Source organism: Macrotis lagotis, chromosome 1 (assembly GCF_037893015.1).
Source record: "Macrotis lagotis isolate mMagLag1 chromosome 1, bilby.v1.9.chrom.fasta, whole genome shotgun sequence".
Taxonomy (NCBI): Eukaryota; Metazoa; Chordata; class Mammalia; order Peramelemorphia; family Peramelidae; genus Macrotis; species Macrotis lagotis.
Window position 1 is genome coordinate 158,729,028 of NC_133658.1, and position 17,110 is coordinate 158,746,137.

The following is a 17,110-nucleotide window of genomic DNA, read 5'->3' on the forward strand; positions in this document are numbered from 1 at the left end:
CTGCATCTCTAAACTAGGGGCTTAGAATGCAAATATCCTAAGGAAAGAGGAATGTGGCCACAATTCATCCTAAATTATCAGTCTCTTGCATCTTATTGGGAGACAAATTTTGATAGGGGGAAATATGAAACACATGGAAAGGGGGATGGAGGAACAGACTCTAGAAGGGAATCTATAGGACCAAAGATCTTGCCTCATAGTTTTTCCTGTTATTTTTTATTTTTATATTTATATTTTATTACTTATTTTATATATTTATATTTTTATTTGGATTGTTGATTCAGCCACTCTAATATCTTGAAAATGTAAATATAGAGCATAGTAACCCCCAGCAACTTTCTTGCAGAAATGCCAGTATTATGACAAAAGCATTGCTATGGCCCAGTGAATTTTCTTTAATGATGCTAATATGTCATAATAGTAACTTAACTTCTTTCTCTTCCTTTCCTATTAATTGTCCTAATATATGAGTTGTCTTTTTTCTCCAGAGGTGGCATCCCTCTTCTGTGCTTAGAGCAAGAGAGAAGAATTATGGCTCAGTGGAAAGAATGATAAACTTTCTTAATACACCTGGAGTCATATGTTTGAATCATGGCTCTACCAACTGTGTGACCTTGGGCAAGTCACCTAATTTCTTTAGATCTCCATTTGCTCATATGTAAAATGAAGGAAATGGACTATACTACTGGGGACCCCTTCTAGCTCTTGATCTATGCTCATAGGAAAACATAATTTTTATGTCCATGTAAATTAGTGTTTTCAGGGAAAGGTGGAAAATATTCAGAAGAATTTGTTGAATTTTTTACATTATTCATATGAATCCATGTGAATCCTTCCAATCCATCCATACTTTCCTCCTGTTTGACTCTGGTTCAGATGCTCTCACAAATCCTCCACTGTAAGTCCACCATAGTTACTTAAGGCTGTCTTATAATTCTCCCAACCTTGGACCTTGTATGGATACTGCACAAAATGACCATCAGTTCAATTCAAGAAGCATTTATTAAATTCCTACCATGTGCTAGACTCTGTGGATACAAAGGCAATGAATAACCCCTATTCTCTAGGAACTTATATTCTCCTGGTCCATGGAGAGATAGAGCATGTATGTTATTCAGCCATATCTGACTCTTCATGATCCCATGTACAAAACACAGGCTTTCTTGGCAAAGATAGTGGGGTGATTTCTCATTTCCTTCTTCAAACCAAAGTTAAGTGACTTGCCCAGGGTCACAGAGCTAGTAAATGTCTTTAGGCTGGATTTGAACTAAGGTGTTGACTCTAGACCCAGTATTATATCCACTGAGTCACCTACCTCCCTAGATAAAACGTATAAATAAACTGGAAACCTGTATAACATAAACAGTAATATTATAAGAATAGTGACACTAACTAGAAGAGGATAAGGAAAGACGTCATACTGGGTCTGTGTTTTGAAAGAAAATAGAGATTCTAAGAATAAGAGGTGAGGTTGGGGAATCTCCTGAAAGCCTATTAAAAACACAGACATAGAAACTGTATATACCATTTGTGATGAGCAATAGGTAGGTCATTCATCTCTTGCTCTTACCACCTGACCAACCCAACTTATTTGCTATTCATAAACTTCTATGATTATATCCTTTGCAATGTAGATTGATGATTTCCAAATCTAGCATCACCAGTAATAAAGGTGGTAGTCTCAAAAATAAATTTAGGAAATGATATGCAAAGAAAGCCAGTCTATTAAATAAATTGAACATGAAAGTAATCAATGATATATTTATTTTCTTTTTCTTCTGGTGAAGGGCTACATGATGGAAAATCGGATCTCGGGCTTAAAATGTGACTCAGATGTGTTTGTGACCTTTGAAGGTGACAATGTGGTTATGCTTCAGGTAAGGTTCCAAAAGTACTCACTTCCCATAAGTTATCCCACTTGTAAGAACAAAGAGTCCCCAAACCAGAGGTATTTCATATTTCATGTGTTTTGTCTGTCTAGGATTTCATCAGTGCTTTTGGCAGGTTCTGGCCTGGGCATCATTTGATTTTTACAGTATGTGATGGTGGATTAGCATTATTCTCTTCCAGCTGATCTTTTGATGTTGAATTAGATCCACTTGTGATGGGAAAACTGCTTGTATTGCATCTCCAGGCAGATTCTTGGGGTGCCAACATTATTCCCTGTGAGTTACTCAGGCACTTCTGCAAGGTGATTAGAGTTCAGTTATATACACTGAAACAGTAAACTGTTAATTGGTTCCCTGGTGGCAAAATCAAGTGAATTTAGCTTCCAAAGGGACCTACTATTTAAAAAAAAAATAAAAAACCTTCATTAATTTGGCCTGAATTAATTTGTGACAATTTGACCTGTGTGAAGCTGCTTTATTTGTGAAGACAAGAGTTCATGAATAAAAAATGACTTTAGGAAGTATAGGGTCCTGGAAAACAGTGCTACACTTGAAATCAACAGACATGGATTTGAATCAGCTGTCTGATGGTTACCATGCATAGGATCATGGGTAAGCCCCAGGGTTTCCAGCAAAGTGAGAGAGTGGATTAGATGGCCTTTCAATATCCTTTCAAGTTCTTCGTCTATGATTACAGAAATTTGGATTTCTGAAGTTGTAGGTAGGCAATCAGCTCCTCAGGAGTAACTTCCTAATGGGGAAAAGAAGATAAGAAGGATCCATGATGCCTAACCAGAACATTTGTGTTGCAAAGCTCTGACCACAAACTCTGGCTAATGGTCATCATGTAATGGCCTTTCAGTGTGATTATAGTCCTAGCCTGAAGCATTCTTACCACAAGGATGGAAAGAAAGACCAAAGAAAAACTGGGAAAAACTCAGTCTGCCTGAAATACTGACATTAGATGTAGGGGCCTGGGAAAGCAACAGGAAGAACTGGGAGCCTTCATTCTGAACCACTGTGATGGCATCTTGTAATTACTTAGATGTGGTGGGAAAGCAAAAATGATTTGAATTCTAGACAAAAGCAAAGAACAAAGCCAGGTAGTGCTCCATATATGGGATTTATATCTAAGTAACCTTCAAGGCCTAGAAAGTAGAAGATGGCTAATGGGTGGATTATCTGTAGATTAAGGTTAAAAAGAAAAAAAAATAAGAAAAGCACCTTTAATGGGAAATTATCATTAGTAAAAATAATAATAATAATAACTGACCTTTATTTAGTGCTTTCACTTTGCAAAGCACTTTGCACAAATGTATCTTACTTGAGCTTCACAACAAACCTAGCATAGCAAGTCTTTTGTTTGCTTTTCTTTTCTTTTCTTTTTATAGATGAGAAAACCAAAACTGAGAGAGGTTATCAGCATGCAGTATTTAGAACCTGAGGACCTAAATTCATATCCTCTTTGTCACTGACCTAAGGGAAATTAGTCTCTCTCAGTTTCAGCTTCCTCATCTCTACAATGAAGGGGTTTGGACTAGATGGCATTTTTTCACCTAAGGTCCTACTTCTGCAAGAATGCTTCTTTACTACTAGTTCTTAACCTTAGTGACGTCCTTCTGACATTACCCTCCATATATCTTGTTTGTACATAATTATTTTCATTTTGTCTCCCTGATTAGACTGTCAACTCCTTAAGAACAGGGCTTTTTTATTTTGCCTTTCTTAGCATAGTATCTGACATATAATAAATTTGTAACAAATTGCTAACTTGACTTTAAGGTTCTTATGACTTGCTAAGGGTGATGCACCTAGTAAGTGTCTTAGGTAGGCTTCAAATCTGTCCAGGTAACCTTCCTGTTCAAAATTTCAGTGACTCCCTATTAACTCCCAGATTAAGTTTTCTGGTTGACATTTTCTTTGTAATCATACTCCCTATATTTCCCGTCTTAGAATTTAGTTTCTTCCACATACTTTATATGGAACCAGCAGTATTGACTTATTCACATTTTCTCAAATGCAACATGACATTTCTTGTCACTGTTTTTCACTGCCTGGCTATCATTAGTAAGATGCCTTATCCCCCCCTGACCTCAGTTTCTCTAGCTTCCTTCAAGGCTCAGCTCAAATTCTATCATCTACAGTAGCAGGACACCCCAGTTTCTAATACATCCCCCTCCTCAGATGCCATACATTGACTCTGTATGTGTTTTGTGTGTATTTATTTCAATTAGAATATAAACTCCTTATGGGTAGGGACTGTTTTCTAACTTTCTTTGTATCCTCAGTGCTTAGTATAGTACTTTGTAACATAGCAAGTATTTAATACATGGTTGTGGACAAGACTGACATGGAAATGTTTGACTTTATTTAAACCATTAAGCAATTTTTCAAAGGTAATTCAGGTCTCTCTTCCCTTCTTCATTTTGGGAGTCAATTTATGAGCAGTGTCTATCCAAAATACTTCTGGTCCTGTTCTATATGCTCTCTATCCAATTGCAAACTATAATCTGGACAACATACATTCTTTATCTACTTGTTTTTTCCAGGGTGGATTTTCATTTCATAGTTTTCTTATTTATTTTGTCTTCTTATCTCTAGAATGGTGTAATGATATAAGATTTTATCTAAACCTTTGCTTTCCTCCCATTCTCTCAATTTTAAGATATTTAGAGAAGGATTCCTCTATACCCACAAAATGACTTTTCTTTCAGAGGGAACAATCTCTGGGTATAATGGATCTAGTCCTGTTACTCTTCAAAGCTTTGTTTTCCTCAGTATTGTTTCTATTTCATTTAGTAGGAAATCAGGGGCTATGATACTAAGAGTTCTGTTACTGATGGATAAAAGGATTTGTTACAGAAATTTTTTAATAGATTTGTCATTTAATTGTTGTTCTCTTTCTGATAAATGCCCTTGGAATGATTTCCAAATTTTGTAGGTTTTCTCACCAAACTTCCCTTTAAACTGCTTACTCTTTATGAGGCAAAATCCTTCATGATCTCCTATCATCCTCTTATGTAAAGTTTTCAAATTAGTTGATATTCTTCATAGTCCTTTGCTGCCCATCTTCCAGTTTGGAAAGGAGATTAAGTATATTGCTTCTAAGGTCTCTGGGTTCTTTGAATCTCATTGTTTTAATGATTATATCAGTTAACCTTCCATGAGAAATGAAACTAGTCAGTGTCAATGTGTATTCTTTTATATATTTCTCATTGTTTGCATAAATAAATTATTTAAATAGGTCACTTGAGTTGCCTTAAATGTAAACCTAATCTCACATTTATTCTTCTATTTTATAATTCATTCTTATTTTGCTTCAATAGTTGATAGTATGACTATATACAGATGAGAAATCCAAAAATTATTCCCAACTTAATGATCAGCTGTTTCCTATTATAATGTAGTTAGTTTCACTTTTCAGTGGTTACAATATTTCAAGGCTACAATTTTTTTTATTAAAGTATTTTGATTTATCATTATTTTCTAGAGGATATTGGAAAGGGTCTTTTATTCCTTTTCTTATTGCTAAATCATATTTTCACTATCATCTCCAGTGCCCATTTTTGCATAGGAGTAATTAAATATTAAGGTATATTTTGGTTTAATTTGAAAGGTCATATTAATTTCTTTGAAAAATTTCCCCTCCTTCTCATCCTTTGTAAAATCTCTTATATAATCTCTTGAGTTTCTCCCTCCTTCCTGTACCTCCCTGTAGACTGGTTACCTTTCTTTCTTTTCAAGAATATACCTTACTAACACAGAGTGCTACCCATAATCTTTTACCTATTTTCTTTCTTTTGAATAAGGTTCACCCTTCCAGAATCATAATCAAGAGGGACAAATTTGCCTTCTTGCATTAGGATAAATGATTCCTCTTGGTTGTTAGCTAAGCTTTAATATTTGTGTATCAACATGTGAAACTGAGTTTTATTAGTTTTTAGATTTGTTTTTCTTTTGAAGTTCTGTATATCTCAATTGTTATTCTTTCTACTTTACTGCATCTCCTCTTTATGGTATATAACTTGGGACATACCTATAGTCTGACTTTTCTTTTCCCCAACCCTTTTACTTTACTACTCTTTTAATTAAATATTCAAGACACCTGGAAAATATATCCTTTGTGTGTGTGTGTGTATATATCCCTGGTCAGAAACCAAACATTTCTATATTTCAAGCCAGGATCCAGCTATTTGAATCTTATTTTCAGATACCATCTACTTTGCTGGCAATTCACTTTCTAAGTTGCCTAACTAGTCATCAGTTTCAGGATTCAGCTTGTTTCTGTATGAGATTTTTGTCATTAGCCCAGAAAATGTTGCCCCCTAATCCAATGACATCATTAACACTTCATAGTTAAACTGCATTGTAAAGTCACAGAGTCCTGCTGTAATATTGCTTATCTCATTACTTATTTATAACAATGATCAGAAGCTGTCCTCTGTGGCATTTCAAATCAATGACCCGTATACAATGACACATTTTAGCACCATGTAATCCTACTGTTTGCTATGGGATTTTTCTTTGTTTTTTTAATAGTGAGTCAATTAATAAGATAATTGACAAAGATCTATTAGTTTCTTAGAAAATAGATTTATTAGAAATAATTTTTGCCTTATGTCAATGTGACCATATTGCTTTCATTATTATTATTTGTGTCCATGTCTTATTTCCCTACTAGATTGTAAGCTCCCTACAAGTATTAAGTTTTATCTTTCAATCCTTTACAGTACCTAAACTCCAAAATTTGCACATAATAGGTACTGAAGGAATTTAATAACTAGATCGTTTGCTATTCTTCTTTGCCTAGAAGTAGAAATTGGGAAACTTTGACCCAAGTAGAAATAGGGTCACTGAGTTTTGTTTGGGGCTCTGTAGGACTTTATCTATGCTTTGATTCAATTCATTCTCTGATTTAATGTTTCAGTCGACTGAAATGATGAATCATCCTGAAATTTTCAAAATTATGTTAACCCCTTCTAAACCTGTTGGGTTCTAACCTTACTACTGATGCTTAGAAATAGTTAGAAATAGTCAACTTTGAGGACAACTAGGTGGAGCAGTGGATAGAGCACTAGCCCTGGAGTCAGAACTGACACTGAGTGACACTTACTAGCTGTGTGGTCCTGGGCAAGTCACTTAACTCTGATTGCCTCCAAAAAAAAAGAGTCAACTTTGAATTCTAAAAAGAAAATAAACTTTGGTCCTAGGAAGGCTAAATAACACATTGGATGTCAGTCAAGATTATTAAAAAAATATTTTGGCAGACTATATATAAATAGCCAAATGTAAAAAAATGAAATTTAATAAGGTTCAATGTTCAATTTTTACATTCATTTCAAAAACAAATTAACTTGCTTAGTATAAGGTAAATGAGGCATAAGTAGATAGCAGTTACTTTGAAAAATATCTGGATGTTTTAGTGGACCACCAATTCAACAGTTTTTTTTATGATTACCAAAAAATGTAATACAATCTTGGACTGAATTAAGAGAGGCATTGTGTTCAGGAATAAGGAATTGTACTCTGCTCTGATAAGACTACATCTGATATACTATATTTTATTAACTTTTTTCTTTTCAAGTTTTGTTTTTTCTTAATATATTTTATTTTTCTCACAATTAATTTAAAAATATTTATTTTTCTATTATATACAAAAGTAGTTTTCTACATTCATCCTTTTGCAGTCTTTTGAGCAGAAAGAACAAAAGAAAAAACATAAAAACAAATTTTAAAAAGAGAACATAGTATGCTTTGCTTTATTTCTGTATTCCGATTCCATAGTTGTTTTTATTTAACCTCTGGATGTGTATGGCATTTTCTGTAATAGGTCTCTCAGGATTTTCCTTGATTGCTGAATATCCATTATAGTTGATCATCTCACAATATTGCAGTTAATGTGTACTTTGTTCTCCTGGTTCTGCTCACTTCACTCAGCATCAATTCATTCAAGTCTTTCCAGGCTTTTCTAAAATCTGACAGCTCTTGATTTGTTACAGAATAGTTCTCCATCACATTCGTATGCCAAAACTTATTCAGCTATTCCACAATTGAATCCAGCCATTCCCTCAATTTCTAATTCTTTACTTCTACAAAAAGAGATGCTATAAATATTTTTGTACATATGGGTCTTTCCTCCTTTTTATGATATCTTCCAATTGCATGTTAAAACAATTTTTAACATTTTTTTAAGTTTTGTGTTCCAAATTTTATCCCTCCCTCTTTCTGTTTCCCTATCCCTGAGGTTCTGAGTGAGAGGATATAGGGCATACATGTGTAATTATGTAAAACATTTCCATATTAGTCATTTTGTATAAGAAAACTCAAACAAAAGAAAAAGAATAAAAGTGAAAAATAGCAACATCAGTTCTTGCTTTGTAAGTAGATGGCATGCTTTATCATTAGTCCTTTGGGGTTATCTCAGATCATAATATTGCTGAGAGTAATTAAGTCATTCACAGTTCTTCATTGTACACTGTTACTGTTATGATGTACAACATTCTAGTTCTGCACACTTCACTTTGCATCAGTTCATGTTAGTCTGTCTAGGTTTTTCTGAAATCATCCTGCTTGTCATTTCTTATAGTACAATAATATTCCATCATAAGCATAAACCACAACTCATTTAGACATTCCCCAAATGATAGGCATCTCTTTGATTTCCAATTCTTAGCCACCACAAAAAGAGCTGCTATGTTTTTTGTATAACACATTTTTAAGAAGCACTTTGATAAGTTGTAGTGAATCCAAAAGAGAGCAACCAATATGATAAAGATCTTTAACTCATGGTTTTAGAATATTTGTTGTAAGAATTAAGAATGCTTAGCCAGAAGAAGACATAGCTTAGAGCATGATACCTTCCAGTACTGGAAAGACTGACATAAGAAAACTTTTTTAACCCCCTCTCTTCCCCATTTCCTAAAGATCTAAAAATAGTGCAAGTTACTAAGAGACCAATTTAGGTTTGATATAAGTAAAATTTTCTTAACCATTAGAGCTATCAGAAAGATAATGAGATGCCTTGGGAGGTAGTGAGCTCTCACTGTCTGAAGGTCTTCAAAAGTTAGATGACCATTTGTCAGTTATATGTAGAAGAAATCCCTAGGGGAAGCTAGGTAGGTGGCACAGTAGAATGTTGGCTCTGGAATCAGGAAGACCTGAGTTCAAATGTGGCCCCAGGACAATTACTGGCTATGTGACCTTGGGCAAAACACTTAACTTTGATTTGCCTCAGTTTCCTTAACCATAAAATAAGGAGGCACCTGCTTTCTTGGGTTTTGTGCGGATCAAACAGGATAATGTTTGTAAATCGCTTGGCTTAGCAACTGGTTCATAGTGAGTGTTATATAAATGTTAATTCTCTTTCCCTTCATGACCGCAAATCTGATCTGATGCTATTTTTTGAAACAGTTCAGGCAGTCTACAGAACTCACCCAACTATTGATTTACTGACTCATCTTGATTAATAAGAGGTGTGTGGAATGTCCCACTTTTAATGAATTTTCCTTAGGATTTTGTTATTCTTTTCTCATTTCATTTGCTCATGATTATCCATTTTTTGTGATAACTTTCCCAATTTCTCTTTCATTTCTTCTCCAATTAAACTTTGTAATGTTTGAATGAAATAAACCATGGTGTCCTGCCACCTTTGATGACAGAAAGATATAGGTTCAGTCCTACCTGGAACAGGTTGTGGGACCCTGCACAAATTGCTTAATGTCTTAGTGCCCCCCAGGTAATTGTCTAAGATATGACAAGTGACAAAAAGAGTGCTGATTTAATTAATACACAGAGTTCCTTATACCAGTTTAAAAAAAAAAGATGTGAGTGCTAGGTAATAATGTAACATATAGTATTTTTCATCAGTAAAGCAAATCACCCCCACTGAAGTAATTCTTCACGGACTAGAGATGATTCTAGGCTCCCAAGGCTAGACCAATGGAATGTAAGCTCTACAAGTTTCTAACAAACTAGAAATTATTCATGTACAGACCCCACAAAAAATAACAACTCTTGTCCAGTGACCAGCCTTGCTATGGTGGGAAAAGTTGAACCGTAGAAGGAAAGCCAACAAGCAATTCAGGAAGCTGCTAAGACATAAAAAAAAATTCATAATTTGCGTGAAAGAAATACCCCTAGGGCAGCTAGGTGGCACAGTGGATAGAGCACTGGTCCTGGAGTCAATAGTACCTGAGTTCAAATCTGTCCTCAGACACTTAATAATTACCTAGCTGTATGGCCTTGGGCAAGTCACTTAACCCCATTGCCTTGCAAAAATAACCTTAAAAAAAAACTAAAAAAAAAAAGAAAAGAAAAGAAATACCCCTAAGAGGCAGCTAACAGATCCTTGACATTAAAGCAACAAAGATAAACTTGAATCATTAGAGGCTTTGAGCTAAGCATTTATATCTTTAGAATGTCTGACAAGTCCTTTGTGAATTTCAAAATATACAGGAAATCTAGATTACAAAATAAATGATCTAAACAACAAATTACCCTAAAAAAGAACTTTTATTAATATTATGCAACTGATTCCACAGAATGCTTACATATAATTTGTGATGACATGAGTAGTTGTTCTGAAAAATTGCTTATATTTAGTTTCCAAATGTTGTTTTGAGATTTATTGGGGCTTCCTGTAGAAGAAATTACTTAAAACTGAAAATAAGGTTAGTTTTTACCCACTTGTACCCTCAGCATCTCATTTCATTTGTACTTCAACATAACTCCAAGAAGAGACAGGCATTATTATGAATACACTGAGGTGCATTCAGAGGGAAAGGGTAAACAAAAAAAAAATTTTAAATATAGTTCTTTGTCAATTGATATTATTGTTAATGTCAGAAAAATGCTACTTTGTATGGAATATGTACATCATTTTGTGTTGTTACAAGCAAAGAAACTAGGGGTTAAGGTAGAGTTATGCTAGTAAATGTTTAACAACCAATTCTGTGGTGGGAAAATGAACATAGGACATACTTTTAATATGCCATTGTTGTTCAGTTGTCTCAGTGATGCCCAACTGTTTGCAGCTCCACTGGGGTGGTTTGCTCTTTCTTTTTCAGCTCATTTTACAGATGACAAAACTGTTGCAAACAAAGGTAAGTGACTTGCCCATGATCACACATCTAGGAAGTGTCTGAGGCCATATTTGAACTCAGGAAGATGAGTCTTCTGGACTCCAGGTCCAGTATGCTATTCACTGCACCACCTAACTGCCCCATTGTCGGCATTTTCTTGATCACTTTCTTTATTCTAGACAATCTACAAAACAATAAACCAAACCCTGATTTGTAGTATTTACTAATCGTTAAGTTATAAATCCTTACTCTGGAAATTTAAAGTTAAACTGTGGTTTGACTTGACCCCAGCAAATCCCTGCATAAAGCTGAGAATTAGATCCACAATTTTCATACTTTGGATAAGGTACACAAACACCTTTTCTCTGCTCTTATTCCTTTAAATTATGGTCTCTCTGTTACACTTAAAATATTCTTATTTGCAAAGATTTAATAATAAACACACAATTTTAAGGAATGTATCTACTGAATAAAGCAAGGTAACCTGTATAGTATTCCTCCTCTTTGAGAGCTGAGACTTTTTTTATTTCCACTAGAATACCCACTAGAATAACACTGACAGTTAATAAACATTATTGAAGGATGAGTAAAAATGAAATTCACAAATAATTTCTAAATCTCATCACAGATCTCCTTTCAAAGTCCCTTCTTTACCTATGGAACTTTGAAATGTACCATTATTTCATGCTTCAACGTATTTGTCTTCTGGACGATGTGTATACTCCATGGGGTAATGCAAATAACACAGGATGATACTGTAGGGTTGTATTGTGATATAAAAGGGAGGGACAAGCAAAGAGACAAGAAGAATAAATTTGTAATCCACAAACCGAATTCATTTGCAGACTTACAATCACCTAGTATATATAGTCTGTGCAGGAGCTACTTTGCTTCTAGATCACTGAATCATCATCATTCAATCTATAGACCTGTTGGGTTCTGGATATAAAGACCAAAAAAAGGTATAGATTCTGCCTTAAAGGAATTTTTATTCTATTTTGTAGGAAAACAATAAGTAGACAGATATGTGCAATATAATTGCATCATGGGAAGGTACCAGTAGCTTGGGTTATCAAAGAATCTTACATTTGGAATTCCCCTCAGTGTCCATTAGATTAAAAAAAACATACCTGATCAACAACCACTCTAAAATATTTTCTACAAGTGTCATTAACCTCTCCTTATGGGGCGCTCACTACCCGTATGAATCTGCCCATTTTCTTATACAGTTCTAATAATTATGACAAACTTTTTCCTGACCTCAAGCTAAAATTTACCTCTGGAACTCCTGAACTTGCATGTTGGATTAGTAAATTTTAAAGCATAAAAACTTTCTTTCAAAGTTATTGAATGAGAACAGAATCAGCATTGACAAGGGGAAGAAGAAGAAACTGGGAGATTCTGAGGATGCTGAAGAAGGCAAACAAATGATGACTAGAGTGGATTGCGAATCAATAGTATTAGGTGGCAATATTTAGAACCAGGAGGTATGCCTGCTAGTCAACTGACCCCTTCACCAATTGAGCACATAGTAGGCCCTTACTGATTGTTTATTCACAGACTGAATACCTGGAAAAACCCACACTGAATGAGGGCAAGGAAATGAAAAAAAGGATAGGGAGATGGCCTGTCCTTCAGCTCATGTATGTCAAGGGCCACAAGTATGGAATGAAAAGACAATCACTAAGCACACACTGGGTGCTGGAAATATTTTTTTTTAAATTTTAAAAGAAAAATTTTAAAGAACCCAGATTCTGACTGGGGAAAGAGCACATATAAGAGGGTACAGCTTCCAGGTAGATGGAAATGCCCAGGGATCTTTAGGGTTCATTGGATAGCTCATGGTGACCATGTCTTTCACAGAATTTCTCTTTGTCCTGTAGGAAATCCTACTAGGATCAGGTGTTAGTTAAAATGTCTTGCCGTGCCTTATATTTTTTTTAATTATTGAGTTGGGTAAATTTTTCATTCAGAACTCCTTTTTCAACAAAACTGTGGTTCCCTTAATGTGGACCATTTCTGAAAAAATGATGATGATAGTGTTTTCAATGTAAAAGTTAGGTTCTTTGTCAACCCAGGTGTTTGCTGAATAAAAATTATTGACTTCCAGACCCTGATTAATTTTGATGAAAATTCTTGTTTCTAGGAAAACAACTGGCAAAACACACTTCCTTCTTCTCAATAGAAAGGTCAGGGACCAAGTATATGAAGTGTTGAATACTCTTATCAATTAGTTGTGATCACTCTGTTTAACTACTAATTATCTTTTTTTAAATGTAGAATTCAATGGTTTTAGGGACTTTATCAGGAAGCTCCTTGTAAAAATTGTAATTTTAATAAAATTATTAGGAAGAAAAATAACTTTGATATTTTGTCTCCCACAGGGGGAAAAATAATGCATTTCAGAAAAACTCAGAAAGCATATAGCCTGTTAATTAAAAATTAACATTTAGAACAAATGAGAGTCATAGTGATTCACATGTACATGTTTTAAGAAGTGAATTAATTTAAAGAGAGGAAGTGACTTTAGAGATCAACTGGACAAACCTACTCTGTCCCATTTTACAGATGAGGAGATGGAAGCCCAGAAACAGGATCGAAGTTATGTTCTTTTTTTTAAAAAAAAGTTTTTATTATATAGCTCACTTCCTAATAAAAACACTAGCAAGCATAGAAATAAATGGAGTTTTCCTTAAAATGATAAGCATTTTCTATCTAAAAATATTGTCAAGCAATTATATTCAGTGAGGATAAGCTAGAAACATTCTCAATAAGATCAGGGATGAAACACGGATGCCTGTTATCACCACTATTGTTCATTATTGATTTAGAAATATTAGCTTTGGCATTAAGAGAAGAAAAAGAACTGAAGGAATTAGGAAACAAAACTCACTTTTTGCAGATAATATGATGGTATACTTATCCTAGAAAATCAACTAAAAAACTACTTAAAACAATTAACAATCTTAGAAAATTTGCAGGATATAAAATAAACCCTCAGAAATAAAAAACATTTCCATAAATTACAAACAAAGCACAGCAGCAAGAGATAGAAAGAAAAATTTCATTTAAAGTAACTGTGAATAACATAAAATACTTGGGAGTCTACCTGCCACAACAAATTCAGAAACTATGTGGAAACAATTACAAAATATTTTTCACACAAATAAATTCATATTTAAATGATTGGGGAAATGATATTGTTTATGGGTAGTCTGTGCAATAAATAAAAATGGCAATTCTACCTAAATTAAATTACTTATTCAGTGCCATACCAATCAAATTGCCAAAAATTTATTTTATAGAGCTAGAAAAAAATAGAAACAATTCATCTAGAGGACAAAAGACCAAGAATACCAAAGGAATTAATGAAAAAAAAAATTCTAAGGAAGACGGTCTACCAGATCTAAATTTATATTATAAAGCAATAGTCATCAAAAGTGTTCAATACTGGCTAAGAAATGAGTGGTGGATGAAAAGAACAGTAGTATATACAAAAGAAACAGTAGTAAATGATTACAGTAATCTCTAGTTTCTGAGATAAGAATTCAATATTTGACAAGAATTATTGGAAAACTGGAAAATAGTATGGAAAAAACTAGGTATAGACCAACATCTCACATCCTATAAGGTTGAAATGGGTATAGGATTTAGACATTAAAGGTTATACCATAAGTCAATCTGTCAGATCTAAGAAGAGGGGAGGAGTTTATGATTAAACAGGAGATAATGTTATAGAATGCAAAATGGACAATTTTGATTACAATAAATTAAAAAGATTTTGCACAAATAAAAACAATGCAACCAAGATTAGAAGGAATGCAGAAAATGAAGAGACAGTTTTCCCATAGCTAGTGTTTCTAATAAAGGACTCACTTCTAAAATATATAGATAACTGAATCAAATTTATAAAATACAAGTCATTCCCCAATTGATAAGTGGTCAAATGACATGAATAGACAGTTTTCAGATGAAGAAATCAAAATTATGGTCACCTGAAAAAATGCTCCAAATCATTATTGATTAGAGAAATGCAAATTAAAACATCCCTGAGGTATCCTCGCACACCTATCAGATTGGCTAAAATGACAAAAAAGGAAAATGTTAAAGGATGGAGGGGATGTGGAAAACTGGTACACTAATACACTGTTGGTGAAGTTGTGAACTGATCCAACTGTTCTGCAGACCAATTTGAAACTCTGCTCAAAAGTCTATAAAACTGATCATACCCCTTGACCCAGCAATACCACTACAAGTTCCAAACCCCAAAGAGATCATAAAAAGGGGAGAAAATCCACATGTACAAAAATATTTATAGTACCTCTTTTTGTAGTACAATTTATTAAGAAATGAGGGGATATCCATCAATTGGGGAATGAACAAATTTTGGTATATGAATATGATGTGGCAAAATCATTTTGTAAGAAATCATGAGTGGCCAGACCAGAAAAGCCGGGAAAGACTTGCATAAACTGATGCTGAATGAAGTGAGCAGAACCAGGAGAACATTGTATTAATAGAAACATTTCATTTTGTGATGATAAACTATAATAGAATTAACTCTTCTCAGCAGTTCAGTAACCAAGGACACTTCTAAAAGACTTATGATGGAAAATACCATCCACATCCAGAGAAAAACTATGGAGACCAAAGCATACTATTTTCAAATTTTAAAACTTGTTTTATGTTTTTTCCCCTTTGGTTCTGATTCTTCTTTCACAACATGACTAATTTGGAAATATGTTGAACTTTATTATACATATATAACCTATATCAGATTATTTGGTGTCATGGGGAGGGGAGAGGAATGAAGAGAAGTAGAAAAATGATGAACTCAAAAACTTACAGAATGATGAATGTTGATAACTATCTTTGCATGTAATTGAACAAATAAAATAGAAAAACATTCAAAAATCTTTTGATTGATGTTTTATGTTTTTTAAACATACATCACCATAATATTCCATGTATCTCTCTCCCTCCCTTTCCCAGAAAGCCATTCCATGTGACAAATAGTATTTTTGGAGAGGAAAAAATCAGCACCACTGATCTTCATTTTGAAAAGGTCTGAAAACATGTACAATGTGAAACATACATGAACTTCCCATCTCCATGATAGAGTAGGTTGGGGTTGTCTTTTCATATCTCTTCATTCAAAACATATTTGTTCTTTATAATTTGTTACATTTACTTTAGATTTTTTTGGTATGTTGTTCTTTCCTTTTATAGTGTCATAGTGTATATATTGTTTTTTAGCTCTGCTTAACTTCACTCCTCAATAGTTCATACAAATCTTTTTATGCTTCTATGTATTTATCATATACCTCATTTTTTATAGAATAGTAACATTCTATTACATTTGTGTACCACAATTTGTTTTGCTATTGTCCAAATTTTAGCTATTTCCAAAAAATGTTACTGTAATTATTTTGGAGTATTTACTATAAGTATTTTGGGGTATATGGAGATTTATTTTCTTATGATTTCCTTGAGGTATAAGCCCAGTATTAAAGTCTTTAATTCAAAGAATGTAGGTATTTCAGTCATTTTATTTGCATAATTCCAAATTGTTTTTCAAAATGGCTGTACCAATTCACAACTTTGCCATCAATATATTAGTGTGCCTCCTCATCATAGATTACTGCCATTTTTTGTCATTCTTGATGATTTTCAAGATGCAAAATGAAATATCAGAGTTATTTTGATTTTATTTCTCTTCTTATTAGTAATATGGGACATTTTTTTCTTGTGGTTGGGTTTTTTTCTGAGGTTGATCTGTTCATTCTTTCCATTGTAATTTTAGTTTCTATGTTTAGAAGTTCTGGGTAATTCTCTTCTATTTTTCCTTCATTGTGGTATTCAAGTTTGTATCCTGCCATGTCTTCTGGGATATCTATATGATCTTTGGGTTGTCTCTGCATATCTTTTTTGAGTTGTCTATTTTGTATGCGTAGTGAGCATATTTTCTTTTTTTTTTTTTTTGCTTCTTTTCTAGGTTGTCCTTCATTTCTGTATATTTGCATTCCTAAACTGTTTTCTCTCTCTTTTTTTAGGCTTGTCATTGCAAATTTAAATTTTCCTATTCCATTTCCTATTTTTTGCTGAGCAGGACATAAATTTTGCATTCATAAGTCTTATTTC

General features: G+C 33.7%; 1 protein-coding gene and 1 long non-coding RNA gene across 2 annotated transcripts in view; one reads left to right on the forward strand and one right to left on the reverse strand.

Moving 5' to 3' along the window:
• ACOXL (acyl-CoA oxidase like) overlaps nucleotides 1–17,110 on the forward strand; it is a 518,534-nt gene that overhangs the window by 329,936 nt on the left and 171,488 nt on the right. Inside the window, exon 13 of the mRNA XM_074209273.1 lies at nucleotides 1,788–1,877. Coding sequence (XP_074065374.1) covers nucleotides 1,788–1,877 — 90 coding nt within the window. The remainder of the gene's footprint in view (nucleotides 1–1,787; nucleotides 1,878–17,110) is intronic.
• LOC141504332 (uncharacterized) overlaps nucleotides 1–17,110 on the reverse strand; it is a 1,263,877-nt gene that overhangs the window by 38,678 nt on the left and 1,208,089 nt on the right. The gene's annotated exons all lie outside the window — the stretch shown is intronic.